Below are 19,722 nucleotides of genomic sequence, written 5' to 3'. Positions count from 1 at the left end.
TATTAACCGCTCCGGGACGGGCGGAGCTTTTGCTTTTGTCTGGTCTTTTTGACGAATAATCCGATTAACGATTTGGACAAAATTAGGGATCTTACGATCCCGCCGAACAACGCGGAGGTCCGTTTAACCCCCGACTTACCCGATTTCTCAAAATGCTTTGACACTTTGCTAGTCATTTCACCCGTACAAAACTGTGGAAGAATCCAGTCAATCCGAGCCAAGCTCACGTGCCTTTTACGGCGATGATGACACGCCGTATGTGCATCTAAGTGACGGCGAATCTGCTGTAGAGGTACGACTCCACGGTTAGATATGCACATACAAGCGTGTCACGCGTGAAGACCACAGATTATTGCTTCACGCACGGACACGCGAAGGGAATAACTTGGGGTACGAACGAGCTGATGATGATTGGGCCATTCGTACTTGGCCGTCCTTGCCACTAATCGCTGTATTTATCATTTCGCACGTTTCTCGCAGCCTCTTCAACGGACCACCCGTAGCGAGAAGTCGGAGCAACGCGCATAGATCGCTCGAAACTTAATAAGATCGGTTTATAAATCGAATCGCAGGTACCTACGAGGGTTTGCCGTAGTCGTGGCCGCAGCCTGCCGGCCTGGCGCGAAATTTTTCGGGATCGGTATCGGAGCGACGCGACGGAGGCTCGCGATGAGGTGTCGCGGAACGTGTTTCGGATTAATTACGCGGAGTGCAAATATTTGCGAGGAGTGCAAATTATTACATCGCGTTAATTCGCTAATGAGTTGGCTGCACTCTCCGGCCGCGTTCACTCCGCTAATCGTTTATCATTCGCGACTGACCAGTCTATAGATTAGGGAATCACGTGCGTATTTTTCAGTTTTATCTCGAGATGCTCGCCGAGTAATAATTCATTTGAACCGACATCATCTGGTTTCGCTCCCGCGAGTCTTCGCGATGGTGTTAAGGCTGCCTCTTTCAGTTTACACTGCAACCCCGTCGAGGGGGGAAGAATTTATAAGCGTGGCAAAATCCTGCTACTGTTAATTACGGATTGCATGCTATTAGCTTGATTAGTCCCGGTGAAATTGCGTCCGCTTAACCAAACAATTGCGATGCTCGTTATTCTCCTTCGGGCCTTCTGCTCCTCTCCTTCGTCTTTTTCCTTCGCTTCTTCTTTTTCCTCCTCTCATTCTTATTTTTCCTTTCTTCGTCATTCCTTCTGACACGGCAACTCGCCGCAGGCACTACCACCTACCCTACGGTGTATACCTGAATCTGTTCAACATTGTCAGCCCTGTTAGAACGTAATAGTAATTGACGAACGTTTCGTTTCATCCGCAAATTGCCAGGCGAGTTAATAACAGTGGTAATTGGTTGTCGGGCGACAAGGAATAGCAGAAAAAAAGTGAAAAAACACGCGAGAAATCCACACTCGCGAATTAAGCGGACTTGATCCCGCGTCTCGTTTCTTACGCGTCCAATCAGTCCAATCAGCACCTCACGCAGATTACTAATCGCACTTGAGTTTTTTCGCCTATGAAACACGTTCATTCTTTGGGTATAAAACGCTGCGAGGCCGGAAGCGCAATCTAAACGCCATTAACGGTCGTTGAGTGCCGTCGATCGTCGGCGTAAAGTTGGCCGGTCGCTGCAACTGCACCCGCGGGTATTATCGCATCGAAATAAACATCCGCAGCCGATATCGTTGATTCAATAAAATGCTGCCCAACCGGCCATAACTCTTCGTTTACCTGTCCGTTACTTCTTTCGAAAAAACGCTAGTCATCCACCATGAGATTCCGCGGAGACAGTGCGTGCAGCTGCGCCCGCGGTGTTCTCAGCTCTTTCCCTCTCTCTCTCTCTCTCTCTCTCTCTCTCTCTCTCTCTGGGAACTGTCAACGTCAACTGTCACGTAAATTTCGCCTCCTGAGTCAAACTCTCTCTGTCACCTTTAAATCAAATTTTCAATTATTCACCTATGGACAAGTTGTAGTGAAATCGCCTCCGTTCCCTTCAATACTGTCAGTGTCCAGTTCTAGTGTGCATACATTGCATTTATTGCCGACTTTAACAATTTTCAAATTCTAGCTGGTGTACATGTGCAAACGTAGTGTGTCAGTGCGTGGTTGTGTCTGTGCTATTGTGATCTTTGATCTCTGAGGATTAACACACTCTATTATCGCCATAGCGTATTTGTTTACTTTCTTTCTAACCCGTTCCTCACGTCGTCACGTGTAAATCCGCCTGACTCTCTCCACTCTATACACATCAGCCTTATCATGTCCGACGACAATACCGAGACTTCTGCACAGGCAGCAACAAGATTATGCAAAGGATGCAAAAAGGATGTCAAATCACCTATCTGTTGCTACAAATGCCTTGGTTATTTCCATCCCAGTTGCGCCCAAGCGACGAAAGTTACAAAGGCCAATGGTAGACCGGCTGCAAGATGCAAGTTTTGCACGGCCCAAGCTGCTGCCACATACTCAACACCGGCTGCTCCCTTCTCCGTCGATACCGCTGGAACTGTTACTCCTCTGCCTGAGGTTGGCACACCTGCATCGCTTCTAGTTCCTCCCACAGGTTCGCCTTCGCTCGAAACGCTCCTTGCAGCTATTGAAGCCTCTTCGAAGCAGTCGTTAGCTATCAATGCAAAACTTGACAAATTGGTAACCTTGCCTGATAAGGTTGGTGAACTTTCTACTAAAGTGAAAGGTTTAGAGGAAAATTCGCACTCCCGTGCTCGAGAGTCCGCAGAGCTCTTGGCTAAAATCGATGGTCTGACCTTGCTGCCAGCTAAATTAGAATCGTTGACATCCAAGTTTGATCAGCTCTCAATATCCACAACGGAGATGTTCAGCAGCCTCACGGCAAAAGTAGAGGATCTCACCAACAAAAATGCACTTCTCAGTACTCGTATCGACAACCTCGAGGATACCAGTAAATCACAGGCGGCTGAGATCACCCGTCTTGTGACATCAAATACCGAGTTAAAATTGTGCAACACAAATCTGACGGACAGGCTGGCGTCTCTGGAGCGAAACTCTTTAAACAGCGACTTAATTATCTCTGCAGTTCCCGAGCTAGAAGGCGAGGATCTCTTGGCTACATTTGGCGCCCTTACAACCCAACTCTCTGTTGACGTGCCGCTTACCGATGTTCTGGAGATTGGGCGCATCAAAAGCACATTGGATTCCAACAAGCCTCGATTGATTCTATGCAAACTGAGATCCGTCCAATGTCGGAATCGCCTACTTGCCGCCAAAAGAGCTAAAGGCCCCATTTATGCAAATCAGCTTGGCTTGCCGCACGATCAGCCCCGGACTCCTATTTTCATCAACGAGCATCTGCCCCCTACTCTTTCCAAATTTCTAGGAAAGGTGAGAGCCTATGCCAAGGAGAGAGGCTATCGCTTCATCTGGACCCGAAATGGATTAGTATACGTCAAGCGGGATGCGTCCTCTGATCACATCCTGATAAAATCTGAGGCCGATCTTCAACTACTCTCGCATCGTACTTGACTAATGTCGAAGCCATCTGAATCTACCCTCGTTGGACTGGATTGCGGCTCCACCTCTTCTATTCCTGATGCCACTCTCGACTGCAGTTTCTTTAATGTAGCCAATTTTAATGCAAATTCTCTCCTAGGGCATATCGATATTGTTAGGGAATTCTTCGCCGATGGCCGATTTCATGTGATTTCTGTCTCCGAAACATGGCTGCATGATAATATTTCTTCCCATTGCGTTTCATTAAATGGTTATTATCTGATAAGAAATGACAGAATTGGAAAAGTGGGGGGCGGAGTGGGTGTTTTTGTTCACAACTCTCTTAAGTCTAAGATTCTAGCTTCCTCCCCTCCCCAGTTTTCAAATTCACCTGAGTTCCTTATCCTGGAAATCAGCCTGCACGGTAAAAAACTTCTGTTCTCTATCATTTACAGGAGGCCGAAGGGTCAACTACTAGACGTGTTTATCGACAAGTTTGAAAATCTCCTTCATGCCTATAGTGAAATAATTATTACCGGAGACTTAAATTGCAATTTAAGTTCCTCCAATTTTGAAGCCAAGTACCTTCAAGATTTCATTTTTAGTCACTCCTTATATCTTATCCCTTACGGGAACACCCATCATACAGGTTCCTCTGACTCCTGGCTAGATGTTGTTATAGTCAACTCATCTCAAAAGATTCATTCATTTGTGAAATCATCTGCACCCTTTATTGCAGGGCACGACTTACTTGAGTTTCAGTACAAACTTTTAGCTCCGAACCGGCCCACTCGGTTAAGAAAATGCCGTAATTTTCGAAACTGCGACCCCATAGCCTTGAAAAACGATCTTTGCTCTATCGTCACTATACCACCCTCTGACTCCTCATCGGATATAAATAGACAGGCAGAGTTCTTATGTTCATCTATTGTTCACGTGCTAGATACCCATGCACCGCTGGTCATGCGCGAATTTAGGGGACCTCCAGCGGGCTGGTTTACGCCAGAAATTAAGCGGCGTATAAGCGCTAGAAATTATTTATATACCTCGGCGAAACGTCTGAAATCAGCTGATTTGATGTCTCAATATCGCGCTCTACGCCGCGCTATCAAAGTCGAGATTAAAAGAGCAAAAAACGTATATTTTAATGATCGCTTATCGAATCTCCCCAATGTATCGAGCGTCTGGCGCGAACTTGGCCGCCTTGGGCTTATTGTATCAAAGGGTCCGCGGGCCTCCCCCTTACATCATTTCGGGGCTGACCAACTAAACATTTTTTATACTTCCATCACAAATGCCCATCCTCCTTGCTCAACTCAGGAGTTAGATCAGCTGCTAGAAGACGTTCTACCTACGGTTAAATCTCAGTTTTCGTTTTCACCTGTTCCTGAATCCGAAGTCCTGCGCCTACTCTCATCCTGTCTTACTAAATCGCGCGGTCAGAGCCCTGACGATATCCAACTATTGCACCTCCGGGATCACCTAAACGTGATCGCACCTCTTCTTACAAACCTCTTCAATTGCTCCCTTCGTCATACTTCATTTCCCGAGATCTGGAAACGGGCCTATGTCGTCCCGTTAAACAAATGCGAATCACCTGCCTCCGAATCAGATACTCGACCTGTGGCCAATCTAGCACATCTTTCGAAAGTTTTTGAGAAGCTAGTAGCAACTCAACTTATGACCTACCTCGAGCAGAATGCCATACTAGATCCGTATCAATCGGGTTTTCGTAAATTCTATAGTACCCAGTCGGCCCTGCTCAAGTTACTGGACGATGCGAGAGAAGCGATTGAAAACAGATGCATTACTATTTTAGTTCTTTTCGATTTCTCAAAGGCGTTTGATAGTATAAATCATCGTTTACTACTGGCTAAGCTCATTCGTTACGGGCTGACTGCCGATGCAGTTAGATGGTTCCATTCTTACCTTTCAAACCGATCCCAGGCCGTCCAAACTCTCCTCGGCACACATTCTAGTTTCCTAACAAACCATTCAGGAGTTCCTCAGGGCTCGGTACTGGGTCCGATTCTCTTTCTAATTTTTATTAACGACATTGGCCACGTACTAACCCACACGAAGCATATTGTATTTGCCGACGATCTGCAGATATATCTGCATACCTCCTTGACCGACATTGCTTCGGCTCTCGGCCGGATCAGTATCGATGCAGGGGCGGTGTCGGATTGGGCGACTGAAAACGGCTTGAAGCTCAATGTTGCGAAAACCAAGGCCATTATCCTTGGTAGCTCCTCCTATCTTACTCAAATATGTCACGACAACCTTCCGCGAGTCACTATAAATGAACAATGTATCCCATACGTCAACTCGGTTCGAAATTTTGGCGTCATTATTTCTGCCGACTTATCTTGGAATGCCCACGTAGCTCAGATCTCTCGCAGAGTCCATGCGACTCTTCATAAACTAAAACAACATAGAAACATTCTATCACCGGAAGTCAAAACGCTGCTCGTTCATGCGCTAGTTCTCCCGCATCTTGACTACTGTAGCCTCGTCTATTGCGACCTTACCGATTATTTAAATCTTAAACTGATGAGGCTCGTAAACTGTGGCATCCGATTTATCTACAACTGTCGTAGGGACGCTCATATTACACCTTACCGTCTTCAGTTGAAATGGCTGTCGTTAGCAAGTCGTCGCCTGTACTTTTTAGGCTCTTTTCTGTATCAGCTTCTATTGACGTCTATACCGACTTATTTACGAAGTTCTTTTGTCGAAACAGATCCCGACGTACGTCGCTCTTTGAGGCTTGCAACTACAGACTACCCAGCATCATTTCATATCCCCGCTCATCGCACGACTTGCTACCGAAATTCATTTCTCCTGTCGGCTATATATTTCTGGCACAGCCTACCTCTATCACTCCGGCAATCCTCCTCTCTGGCGGTCTTCAAGGCTAAACTCTTCGATCGGCTTTTCGCATTGGAGTTAGCAGCCGTCAACCTAGCACCGTCGCCGAGGCTTTGATTACTTAGTTTTCGTTCACCCCCTTTTAGGTTAAGTCTATTCCCTACCTCATTATCGTAATTGTAAGTGTTATTTTGTTATATTGTTACATTACCCCTAATAATTGTCAGAAATGTACTTCTCTATTTTCTTTTCCTATTTATAACTGTATAGTATTACATCTATTTAGTATTATAAGTTTGCTGTTACTCTTCCTGTTTATGTTTATACTATTAAGATATTCTATTTTATTTTATTTTATTTTATATTTTATTTTATATTCTATTTTCTCTGTCTCTGTTCAACTTGCCCATTGGCTCCTACGGGCCACGGCATAAAATCAAAATAAATCTAAAATCTCTCTCTCTCTCTCTCTCTCTCTCTCTCTCTCTCTCTCTCTCTCTCTCTCTCTCTCTCTCTCTCTCTCTCTCTCTCTCTCTCTCTCTCTCTCTCTCTCTCTCTCTCTCTCTCTCTCTCTCTCTCTCTCTCTTGCTCTCGTCCTTGTCCCGCCCTTTTCTTCCCTCCGCATCTCCCGAGGCTCACTCTACTTCTTGTACCCAGAAGCGTCAAGCGTCATGGAAAGGTGGCACGAGGAAAGAAACGATAATTCCAACTAGGGGATCCTGTTATCATCCTCTATTAATTAATAATAACAATCCGCGCAAAAACCGGGAAGCACTGCTAACGAGCCGCGGCCTTCGTGGGGCTTCGGATATCCTGTGGAGAGCTGAAGAAGCTCTGCGGGATCGTACCTGTATAATCAGACCGGAGACCGGCCGATGCCGGCTGCCGCGGATCTTCGCAATTCCACGCCAAACACGCGGAAAACCCATTGAAACGTCCGCGTGCGTAAAAGCATACCGTGATACGACACGTAATTCAAATCATTTGTTATTAGCATAGCGGTAGTAGATGATGCACAAATGTGAGATGCATCGCGAGGCTCTCCAGCTGATATTAATTGCACGATTTTCCGCTTGATGGTTAATACGAAATACATTAAGCATTACGGACGCGTCATCGGTAAACGAAAGCCGAAACCGGGTGTAAGCTACAGTATTAAAGACTAATTGAATTTTCTACCTCTCGCCATAATTCCGAACGTGGCTGAATATTTATTTATGCTCTGCCGGTAATTGTCTCGACGTGCGACGAATCCCCGATTGATCGTTGATGAAATCGAAGGGTTTCATGGGAGGGACCACCGTTACCGTCCCGATGAAACGTCTCCAGGCCCAAGCCGAGGAGCAAGAGTGGTTTAATTACTTTTTGTGCGGGATTAATACGATCAGCTGTCCGCAGACACAGCTTTTACGCTCGAGGTGGCAAGACGAAGGGAAGAATGCACAAGACGCACAGATTCGGTACCGCGGGGTGATTCGCTCTGAAGAAGGGTTTGAATAAGCGGTACAGACGTAGGCGGCCTGCTCAAATTTTCGTCGCAATTAGTGCTCGGAGTAACGTCCGAGGCAAGGATTGCTCTGCAGTGACTATTAGCATTGGCTCTCTTAAATCGTTGTCGATGGAGTTGACCGCTCCGCGCTTATTCTCAACGCGTTATGCAAATGACCCGCGGCGGCACTTTGTACCTTTATCAAGAGGCAAGCTCAAATTTACTAGCTCGGTGGCTGAGATGCCGGGCCGATCCGCAGGTTGAAAAGCACGGGAAAGAGGGTCAGTTGGCAACCAAGTGTATCAGAGATCAGCTACCGCGTTCGCGGTGGGACTGCAGAGGAGAGCGTCGTGCAGGCCGCGCGGTGTTATCAATGACGCTACATCTTATTTTACGCAAGCTTTACCCAGAGTGACGCTTCTATGCGCCAGCTATGACGGCGGCCTTTCCCGGAGACGATTACCGGTGACTTCTGCTCGACGCAAATTGACCGGGTACGACGCTGTCCGTGCGTTCTAACCCTAGTATCGCAGGTGCAGAAGCTCCTCTTCGCCACGTTTGTTGTTATCCGAGTATCGTTATGCACCGTGCAGCAACACGTCTTCGTTGCCGGTGGACGCAAATCACCGCAAAATACCGATGGACGTACGGGAACTGACGCGTAATACACTGATAATAAATCAAACTCGCGCACGTAGTTGTTACACTTGCAATGTCAGAGTACCCGGCGTTTTCGAGATGTTTGAAAAAACTGGATCCAATTTCAAATGTTGCGCTTTCCGCTCTTTCGATCGAATAATTTCTACGCATGGGTATGCTTGATAATCAGGAATAAATGACAGCTAGGACGGCTAACTTGCATAGGTACACTTATAATCGCATCACGAAGTCCTTCCAATCTAGAACGACTGTTGGCCCGAGTGAGCTTCCTACTTTCCTTCGAAACACGCTTCTCCTCGGTCGAGTTTCAGGACAAGAATTCTCCACCGTCCGATAGTGTTACTTTCATTTTGCTCCTCTTCAGCCGTGTTTCACGCACCGGAGATTCGGACTGCCCACGGACTTCGCGAGGACGTAACGTGTTATCCATCCAAATCCATCTGTCATGGACTTCTGCTTCGGATGCTTCCGTTTCAAAGATGCATGCCTGATTCACGGCCGCCGAGAAGACAGCCGGAGAGAATGGGACTCGAGGTTAAATGTACAGGTCTCCAAATTGCCTTTAATGCCAAACCTCTCGGTGGGAGATAAAAATGATGAAGCTTTCGGCAATCCGTTATTTCTGATCCTGAAAGCACTTACAGACGATGGGAGAATTGTATCGTAGCTACGCCTCAGTATGCAGACGAATTTCTGTCAAATGACGTTCGTCATCCTGACGAAATTTCTTAAATCGTTGCCGCGCACCAACAGTGGTCATGACCTCGGATCAAATGTGACAATCACGGCCTTTTATCCGCACTTTTTTTTCTTCGGTAAATGATGAAGCAATTTTTTTTTTTTTTTTTCAATTCTTTTCTCATCTTTTTCTTGCACCGCTTTGCCCAATCTATTCTTGAATTTTTTTTCTTCTTTTTTTTTCTATTTTTGTTCACACGATGAAGGATCACCGCCAGTTATTATGTCTCCAACTGCACGAGCCGTTCGTCACTGGTGCCACTTTAGTGCCTTATTTAGGTCCTTCTGGCCTTCAATCTCTCGCCACCTCGATATACGGAATGTTTTACGTGAGTATATTGTGTACATAGTTATAAAAGACCTTTGTACAAAAGCGATGTCACACTGTTTGTACCGTTCACATTTTTTATTCCTGTCTGCAATCATCACAAACTTCTCTCATCAAATGTAGCTTATCCCCGCATCGTTATTCCGTTAAAAATTCTCACTCTTCATGGCGCAAGTATTGCACAGACCACGACTCGCGGTAAGAAAGCGTTGTCACTGTCCATTATTTCGCTAACTCAACCCGATAATCATTACGCATTTATTCTACGTCGCTATTAGCTCAATTACTATAGTTTCCAAGTTATGAATCATATACGTTATTATTGCGTCTTCGTTTTTCGTATCATTATAATTCCTATATCTTACTTGTAACTGGATTCGCTTTCATTTCGAACCACGCGTGATTTACTCGCGATTTTTGAAAATAATTGGAAAACACAGCGTCGAAGATCGCTATCGAACATCCGTGCATTTCGAGTACATAATTCAAAATTCCCAGGCTAAACACAATAAGTAATTGACCGTGACCAATCGATTCCTGAGTTACGTCAACGTCCCCATACCGCAGCACAGACGGCGATGGTATCCTATGAAGTGCCCCGCGGTTCCGCGTGATTATGATTACAATTATTTACGTACGATTTAAACTCTATTTCCATTTGCAGGTCATTAGTAACATATAATGAGTGATAGGATTGAACGGTTACAACGTCTACCTTCCAGGGCGGGCCGTGTTATTTGCAAAGTGATGCGATGCGAACCGCGCGTTAAGGGAAAAGTGGTTAGAGATTGTGTGAAGTCAACACTGATTACACCTCATTGCACCGGACTGACTCTCATTATCGCTAATGTGTTATTACTAGCATCCGCAATCTGTATTTGTATACCTACACAATCTGCACAATCTGCACAATCTACACGATCTGCGATCTCCTACATCCACGATACGCACTCGGTAAAGCGGCTCACGCTCGACGATGCGTGTCAAAAACTGTGCAAACATTTCAAAGGCATGGTAAAAATTTTTAGAGTTCAATTACAGTTGTTCGATATTCGCTGGTGCTTAAGCTGCCGTCAGAAAAACTCACGTATCCGTAAATAGCGTAACGGTTGGGCCGCATTTGACCGTTGATTATTTGCTATTCTGCGAGAATCTAAAGGGTCAAAATTCTCGTGGAATATTAACTGGAATATCCCGATATGGATTGACTGCTTTTGGATTTGAACGCGGATGTAAACTGACGGCGGCGTATTGATAATTTTCGCACACGCTTCGGACTACCACCGATATTCGGTAGCTGCGATGATAATTAATCGTTTAATGGGCAGTTATTCGTTACAGCTTTACTTTCAATTAGTCCAGGTCGAATGAATCAGCAATTTCGTCTGATCGAACCTCTGCCGTATTTGGAAGGTAATTCACAGCCTGGCTGTTTGCTTGTTGCACTGTCCGGCATTGATTGAATTCTCGAATTGTATAACTGGATCGTTATACTGCATTATGGCCCGTTCCGAATAAAGTGTCCAATCAGACAAGATATCCTTCAATTATTAACTACGATTATCCATCGAAAATAGCTTCAGCTTTTGTAACGTACCATTATCAACTCCCAATGTTTGGCTTATCTATTAATCTTTGCTTGAAAAAAAAAATGGCATTACAATCACTGACCACAATTTCAAAACGAAATTTAAACTGTTCGATTCTGAATCCGCGCTTACCCGAAGCTCGCCACAGGTCAATTATTTTATATTCTTGAGCAACGCTCACCTTGTGTCTCGTTATTCCGTATTAATCAAATTCGCCATTGCACTTCAATAAACCTACGATTATCCGTTAAACTAAGTTTGAAGTGACACGGTGACCAGGAGCGTTTGGAATATCAAACCCTGAACGAATTCTCTCAGTTTCAAATTAAAAGTGATCGGGCAGTGGCTTTGATCTAATGATCTGCGTGACCGATCGATGATTTCGAATGATGATGCAGCGGATCCAGCGAGGATCGAGGATCTCTCTATGATACTTACACCTATATCCATGGAACGCAGATGGACATACATAGGTATACGTATGTATCGTCGAGCAGAAGAGCCACACCTCGAGCCTCTTCCTAGTCGATCGCAATCACCGCGAGCATTGTTACTCGTTGTTCGTTAATCGTGCCGGCAACTTTTTTTTTCTCTGGCCTCCATTTTGCCCAACGCTTTCTTCGCGACCAGCCGACATCTAGAAGTCTATCTTATTACATATACCAATATGCTGGTACACTTACTCGACTTCTCATCCAGGCAGGTATTCATCCATCTAAAGTGCGAATTGGATGGTTCATTTGGCTCCGGGGATTCATGATGCTGAAAAAGGCTTTACGGCACTTCGAGTGATCACCTAAAGTGGCCGTTGTTAATGTCCATGCATGTTAGAAGTGACGAGACTTAACACGCCGGACATATTGACATATACGATGAAGTTATTAGAAGCCGAGACTTCAGACTTGACCGAACCTGTGCTCTGATGAAACATTAAACATATTTGGCAGAAGAGATCTTGAGAATGTATTGGTGGCAGGGAAACCGCTGTAAGACATTGGGAGAAAACGCTTCGTTAAGATCGGTAAAAAGGTAAAGTAAAGAAAAGAAGAATCTTAGTGCAGAGAGCCTAATTAAGGCAATTGCATCACCCCTGTAAGTGAGGATGTTGTTACAGTTGCAACGGAAATGTTATAAAGATGACAGTGATTATTTTTACCGTTTAAATGGTGTCTTTGGTTGGTAGTCAAAATTGAAAAAGAAGTATTTTTGATAAAATTATTTCGGATTTCAGGCCACTGGTGATAGATAAAATTCGGTAAGTTAATATTCTTTCGGTAAAATTATCCTTAAACTAAAAACCGTGGAACTACTGTCAATGATCGCAAATTTTCTGACTCAGACAATATATTTGAAAGCCAAGTAAAATAGTTGTATTTCTCTTTGTTCGGGCCAATTTATAATTCATTTGAAACAGTGGGTATATTTCTAGAGCACGAACAATATCAAATATGATAAATCAAGAAGCTGGATAAGTATAACGTATCCGAAATAAAAAAGAATCTTTACGCTTATCTTTCTTAGCGTTTCGTTACTCAGCAACTAAAGATTCTTTTCTTCAATCCGCGTAACTCTAAATATTTTGGCAATGTCCGAACGCCAGCGTTCTGTTCTTCCAAGCTTCATAAACATCTCAAACACCGACAAAAATAATGGTAGTATACCATTGCAAAACCGGTAAACCCATTTACAAATTACTGATTTTGTAGTAAATTCGCTGATACTTGCTGCAGATTTGTGGCTCCTTCTGTACGGTCGAGTTGATCGAAGATAGAAAGAACATCTTACCAAGATATCAATTAGCAAGTATTTCATAAATTTGCATAATTTTAATTGCTTCATTAAGATGCAAATTCTCGCAACAAATCTATAGGACTGTAATTTCACTCTGTAATGGGCTAAATCCAATGGATAGGCATTGTAGTAACACACGAATACTAACCATCGGTTACTCTCTTCTCGTCCACGGTGTATTTACGCGTCTAGAATTTCAACCGAATAATTCAAAGATTATACCCCAAAACCGAAGATCGTGTTTTTCGTAGATGTAAACCCACGTCGAAACACGATCAATATTATCCCTCGAGAATCCGGTGGATAACCGTTATTCCATCACGGTTCTGTGATTGGAGAGTAACTGAAATTTTCATAAATTTAAGTATCCCATATCCCGCATACGTTTCTCCTGGTTATTAAATTCTACACTTGATCATATTTATTGATAATTACTCCTTAGTCACGGTGGCTTGCGAGCCAGGCGTGTGTGTCATTGGACGAAACGAAGTTCAAATCAATAATATCCTTAACTGTTGTATCGAGTTTTCGTGATCAGAAACAGCTAGCTGGCCCAGTACCGCTACGTACAATTTAAAATTACCATCTGAGTGTATTTAATTGATCATCGCATGATGCAACTCGGCAGGCTGGATATCACGTCAGGGCCAACTTTTTGCCAGCACAGATCGGCTTGCAAAATGTTTTAAAAATAAATGAATGAAGAGAGATAAACCCATGCAGGCACTACCGGCTGACATTCACTCGAAAACCGAATGTCTGCGCAAATAATCTCTAGTGATGAATGATACAAACGCCAGCGTGAGACGGCTATGAGATGCTGGTGAGAAGACGGTGGTGAGATTTTAGGAGATCCTGTTTTATTGCTGGTTAACATTTACTCCTCGCTCGTGTTCTTTACGCAGGATATTTGTCAGGGGATCTACGACATTCGATTGTACTATCGTTACTCATCCGATATTCGCGTGCCAGCCACTGATACTTTTGTTCGTCAACGTTCCCGCTCGGTGTCAGATGTGATCTGGTGCAGTCTTCGTCTTCAGAGATATAAATCTGCTACTGGCGCAGTGTATCAACCCAATACTACAAGTCTTGCATACAGTGACGTACGTACGGCTGGATACACACGTAATAAATAGTTGCGCAAGTGGCCGGCCGCGTTCGGACGGGTGCGTGGTAAGATTTCCACGGACTACTCTCACCTTACAACCTTATTAGATAACCGAGATAACTTAGTCTCGTTAATATTAGTAAAAGTGAAAAATTAGCACCACTGAACCTGATACAACTTCCCGTTACACTAATGTACAAAATAAAAGGCTTACGACAGCTCGCCTTTCGTTTCCAGTAGAAGAGACGGTGTAGCTGTAAATTGTGATAGGGGTAGCTTATGACGATGCTTATAATTCTAATCCTTTCAAGGACATACGAATTTCAAGATGTTGAACGCAAATGACAATTCTGTGATATTTATAATCGAAATACTCTGACAATCGTACTCAGGCGATTCTCAGACAAAGTGAATGTGCAATCTGCCTTTGTTGATTACTCAATTTCTTTAAATCGACTCACAGTATCACAGAATACATTTTAGATACGTATTGTAAAACATTTATCACTGTATTTTCTGCTAGCTAGTTGAGAAGAGAGAACGAGAACTATACGTTCTTGTCGATCGCCATACGGAAAACGGAAATGATTTCGAGGGGAGACAAGGGTCGGGTAAAATAATAGTTCTATGTCATGCAGTCATAAATTTGACGCTATTCACAAATTCAGCTCACAATTCGCCACCCACTTCTCTGGCTGTTGATTTTAACCCGTCGTTACGTTTGCCATGAAAACGCTACGGGCCTCTTGACTTCCACAACGTCATAAACGTCTTTATAGTTGGATTGCGTGCCATATTCCTGTTCAAGGGACGGAACTACTTATGTCAATGCACGACCCCCGATATCATTATCTCGAAGTAGCACGGTCGCGTTCCCTTCTACGCCTTTGTGAGAAAGTTCCGAGGTCACGCGGGAGAGGATCTGAAATCCAGCGAAGCTATCGCATTAACAAACCGCGAACGAGTGAACGAAGATAAAAATGTCTGATTAGCAAAGTCATCAATTATACCTTTTTTGATGGCAAATATAACCTTACAGCCTCCTTATCCTCAATTGCATCGAACCCCGGACTTGGCTGCAAGTGTAAGTGGAGTGTGTCTGCATAAAGCAACTCATTGTTATGTCGTCTCGTCAATTTCGATGAATGCGAATGCGTGATTATACTGCTGCGAGGACGTTTGTATGTTTGCGATTGCAGACAGCAGGCATGAAAAACCCGATTAAATATCCAGACAGTCGTTTTCTCTTTTGGGCAAAGTCCGAGGTGGCCTTGCAGCTTTACAGATTAAGACCAACTCGGTGATTCTCGTGGCGTACGCGAGTACCTCAAACAGATGATGCGCCAGCCCAGCCTTGCCTCTTCTATTCACGCACGCGTTGGAGGCTGACCTTTCTAACCCGCATACGATGCATCTTCGTGCATCCAGTCCATAGGCAATACGCAGCGTGTCTGCATCTGAATGTGCATTGAATCGAGCCAGTCGGACGTTTAGACCGTACGTACCTGAAGTCGTGTTCATTCTTGAGTCTCATGGAATCTTGGTGTGAAATGAGTTTATCGAAGCGATTTTTCCTCGTGGCTTCGAAGAAATCGAGGTTACTCTGCGGATACCGCTTAAGGATTAATATGAAATGCATATGCAGCGATTTGTTATTCCGTTTCCGCCTTGGCTTTACGACGCGCTTTGGCCGCAATGGGTCATGACGGCTCGTGGGGTTTTAATTTTCACAGATCACGGACCGCCGTGGCAGCAAAACGAGAATCGCGAATCGGTTAGATAACGAAACATTAAGACTGAGCAGAGCTGCTCACGCAAGTGACGGGGGCTGATGGCGGATACGAGCACCAGGATGTTCGCTACTCCCGCGTGCGATGCCAGGACTTACGTAACTCGTATTCTATTCGTATCTCGTGCCATAAGTGCCGCTTGCTCGGCTTGGCGTACCCATACGCTCGAACTTGTGTGCTATTATACGACTGAATCTCTCGTCCCGGCACGGTGAGAGGGCAGCATGCTGAACACCTAGCGCGTTCCGCAATTATTAATATGCGGTAAAGCATTGCGCTCTTCGAAACTATACCGGAGAACATCGGGCACAGATCATGGGTACGATCCGGTACCGGTCACTGCTGCTTCCTACGAGCCGATAGCACGTTTCTCTAATAATTGAGTTGTAGTGAGCTTGGTTATTGCGCAACTTTTAAACACTAACTAACCCAGGCATCGTTCGAGTTTTTGATAAATTAGGACCGACGGCATTTTCGAAGGATTTCTACCTACGATATATAGTATTCACAACACAGTTACAGCATAATCACTGTGGCTACATTATTGAAAAATATCCTTCAGGTGCGGTACGCTGAGCTCTCAAAGTGGAATAAAGCATAGCGTTGAATGATCGATACGTGTCATCGTTGAAAAATCATGGGAGATACGCTTGAAATTTGAAATACTGATATTTTCGTGGCATGAGCACAAGACTTACGCCGTCGCACGATAAATCATTATTTATCTACTTTCCAGTAAATGTTGAATATTAATTTAAAATTAACGAACCGGCTATTGGTTTCAGCGGTAAAACAGAAGGCGGATCCATTTGGAGAATCTAATCTCTTCACTAATTCTTTTAACTTCGAAAGTGCGGCGACATAAATTATGCGAAGAGTTTTATAATTAACTTACAAGCCATCAACGTCGTGTCACGATAAACCCGCCTTCGGTGACCCCGAAACTTTCAAATAACCCGAAAGACCTGGAAAGTCGTTAAAGAACGGTACAAATACTCAATCAACTGCACCAAATTTTGCTTGGCTATGGCTTGGTTCGGATTTTTCATCGTTCTGATGGATCAGATATTAATATTGGATAACATTTGTGTCGTCCTTTTGCCTAATCGATTTAATATAGGTTAAAAATTTCTTTCCTCTTTTTTCGTTGCCTCTCTCTTAATACTTCATCATGCCTTGTAAAGCTAATCGCACGTCGAGACCAGACGTGGCAAAGTTGATAGCTGGAGGAGGTTTGAGACTCGGAAGAAACTAACATTCGAATTAACATTAAGATTTATGAAATGATGTGGTGAAACTTATCGCGAGTCGTTATGACTGATCATATTCAATCGGTTGTTCATTCTCAAAATAATCTACACTTTTCACACGTCGGTCTGGACGAGTAGAACCTCTGTTTTCTCCACTTTCCATGTTTTATTTATTTATTTATTTTTTTCCTCATTTTCGAATTGATCCCGTCTGCGTAAATTCTTCGAATTACGTAAACTTTCTGTATTTTTCTTTTTGAATTGATCTCAGATGAGCTAAAAATTAATGAGTGGAACTTCATTTGGCCGCATCAAACTAGAACATGAAGCTCCGTTCTGTAACAGATCACTGCCATCCATCCTCAAACGTGCACCTTATACACACGAAGTACGTTTCCAAAACGTAGACTTAAGTAATTGAGTAAACTGACAGGGAAGGCTTTAAATAAGCGAATCCCGTTTTGAAAACCAACAAATTCGTGTCCACCGTATCTCATCCAAGTATTCAGACAATTTATGGTTGCTCGAATTGCGTGTTTCTGAGCCTGTGAACCCATGTCCTGACTTAACGCATGAAACCAATCTATACTTCATACTGCGGTTCATCAACAGTGATAGTTGTCAAAATCTCGAATTGTTGACCTTCTACAATCACATTCATAGTTTAACAAAATTGCAAATAATTTCACTACTTGCTGATTGCTCATCTTAATTGAGCCCTGTAATAGCGAAGATCGTCTAGCCTGACATAATATCAGGTAACGTCTCTCTTCCTGGAGGGATGATTAAGTGGGTTGTGTCATCAATAGTACGGTTATATCTGATATGCCAGAGCGTATTGTTACAAAATCCCCCATTTGCTCTATAATACATGCTCGGTTGTCCCTTTCGTGATTCTTGCCGATTGTTATACCGTGTTTATACTCTTGTCAAGTTGGTCCCAAAGTGAAAAGAATTCGCAAGAACCACTCGGTTCCGATGCGAAAATCATATTGCCGGCCCTTAACTGCAGTTAATCCTCATCTCGGGAATCCAAAGACCCGTGAAATTACGGTCAGAAATTGAAACTGTTATTTCGATGAGAATCGCTATCCGGTTATGCTTCCCTGAATACCCCTGGCGCCGATAAGGTATTTCTGGATGGCAGAAATCCCAACTTAATGCCTGACCATAACCAGAAGCTCATCTCTCATTGTCGCCTTGGCCTCGTTTGCGCGAGCAGTAGCTGCGCCGGATGTTCCTTTTCGACGAACGAACGCGAATATATATGAATAATAAATATGAGGACCATGTGCAGTTTTTGTACGGGGAAAGTTTTTATAAATCAACTCTTCCTTCCTTCTTTATCGTTCCACTGCAATGTTGTACCCACCCGTATACCATCTCAGAGATGAGCGCGCGCGGTGTACAATGCTCTCTAATTGAAGATATGGTCGCCTGCAAGTGAAGAAAGAGGAAAGGGATATAGCTGCATGAACATAGGGGGAGAGAGTCGGAGCTTTCGTTTTGCGAGAGAGCAATTCATTTCAACCATTGTGTGGGTGCAGCGGCATACGCCTCCGTCGTCCTCGCAGCTCACACCGCTTCCGGCACTTCCGTCATCGCCAGCAGCTTCGATTCGAGGTGGATTTTTTTCAATCGTTCATCAAGGTTATACCGCGGTATCGGATTATCGATCGTCTTAAAACCAATCCGGCACCGTTTCGATTTCTAGAAATTCGCGAACAGAGAGGTACAAAGGTCCAGCGCTCCGAGTGAAAGAGCAATAATAACATCATTAATTATTGACTGAATAATCAAAACCCCGTGAAATTCTGAACCGTTCGTGCACACACCGATTTTCTAGGTTCGACATGCGGCTGCAGAGTTCAATCAATCGGTGGTGCAAGTGACGGGTGTTCGTGGGCTCCTCGTTGATTGATCGAACTTTAAATTATTAACGCGGATTAATTATTTTTGAGAAAGTTTCGTGCGATCGATCCTGACTGTAGCGCGGAAGAAGGGAGCGGCACGAGAAACGAAGAGCGAGATGAACACAGCGAGCATAACGCGATGAGGGGGAAACGCGTGCGTGGGTGTTGTAAGGATCTTCGCACATGATGTAAATATAACGCAAAATTCTGTAACGGACGAGGTTACCATTTGTTAGCCGGACTTGCCCGCCGAGAAGGTATTACGTGTACGTGGCCCGACACGAACGCAGGGGTATTGTGTTACCGCATTATAATTCCGGCCCGAAATTAAAACCAATTTGCACAAGCGTGGGGTAATTGAATCGCATCCAACCTCCGTTACTTTACCAAGCAGATTTCCCTTCGCGACTTCTTTACGCGCTGTCACCTCTCGAATGCCGCAATAAGACTTGAAACTACTTAATTGTGAAAGCACTTTCTCGACTGATTAAAGTATATGCCGGAAGTATTTGACACCTGTCGATGTGACTTTGAAGAATCGCGAGGACGCGTCAATTTTCTGTCGCGCATGACGTCCTGTTGCATTCGCGATAATTTTATTTGATCACGATTATTTTTTCATTAACGTATCGCGAGAACAATGTCATAGGTTGCCGAGTCGCGGTGTCACTGAAAAAAGGATGAATATTATTAGGTCACACTGGTGACCAGTGAAGTCGAGC

The 19,722-nt window shown here is 44.2% G+C and overlaps 2 protein-coding genes across 4 annotated transcripts in view; both read left to right on the top strand.

Annotated features, from left to right (window-relative positions):
• The window catches only part of LOC107220574 (mental retardation GTPase activating protein homolog 4), a 259,594-nt gene that overhangs the window by 206,686 nt on the left and 33,186 nt on the right, over positions 1 to 19,722 (top strand). The gene's annotated exons all lie outside the window — the stretch shown is intronic.
• Positions 1,881 to 6,648, top strand: LOC124294173. Its single transcript, XM_046738442.1, has 3 exons — positions 1,881 to 3,599; positions 6,214 to 6,221; positions 6,341 to 6,648. The coding sequence occupies exon 1, from the start codon at positions 2,262 to 2,264 to the stop codon at positions 3,501 to 3,503; it is 1,242 nt and encodes a 413-aa protein (XP_046594398.1). The 5' UTR covers positions 1,881 to 2,261; the 3' UTR covers positions 3,504 to 3,599; positions 6,214 to 6,221; positions 6,341 to 6,648.

Source organism: Neodiprion lecontei, chromosome 4 (genome assembly GCF_021901455.1).
Source record: "Neodiprion lecontei isolate iyNeoLeco1 chromosome 4, iyNeoLeco1.1, whole genome shotgun sequence".
NCBI classification, from domain to species: domain Eukaryota; kingdom Metazoa; phylum Arthropoda; class Insecta; order Hymenoptera; family Diprionidae; genus Neodiprion; species Neodiprion lecontei.
This window is presented reverse-complemented; position numbering and strand designations above follow the sequence as displayed.

Bases quoted from the DNA above. Each gene is read 5' to 3' on its own strand.
- LOC124294173 (XM_046738442.1), top strand. From the start codon at position 2,262: ATGTCCGACGACAATACCGAGACTTCTGCACAGGCAGCAACAAGATTA.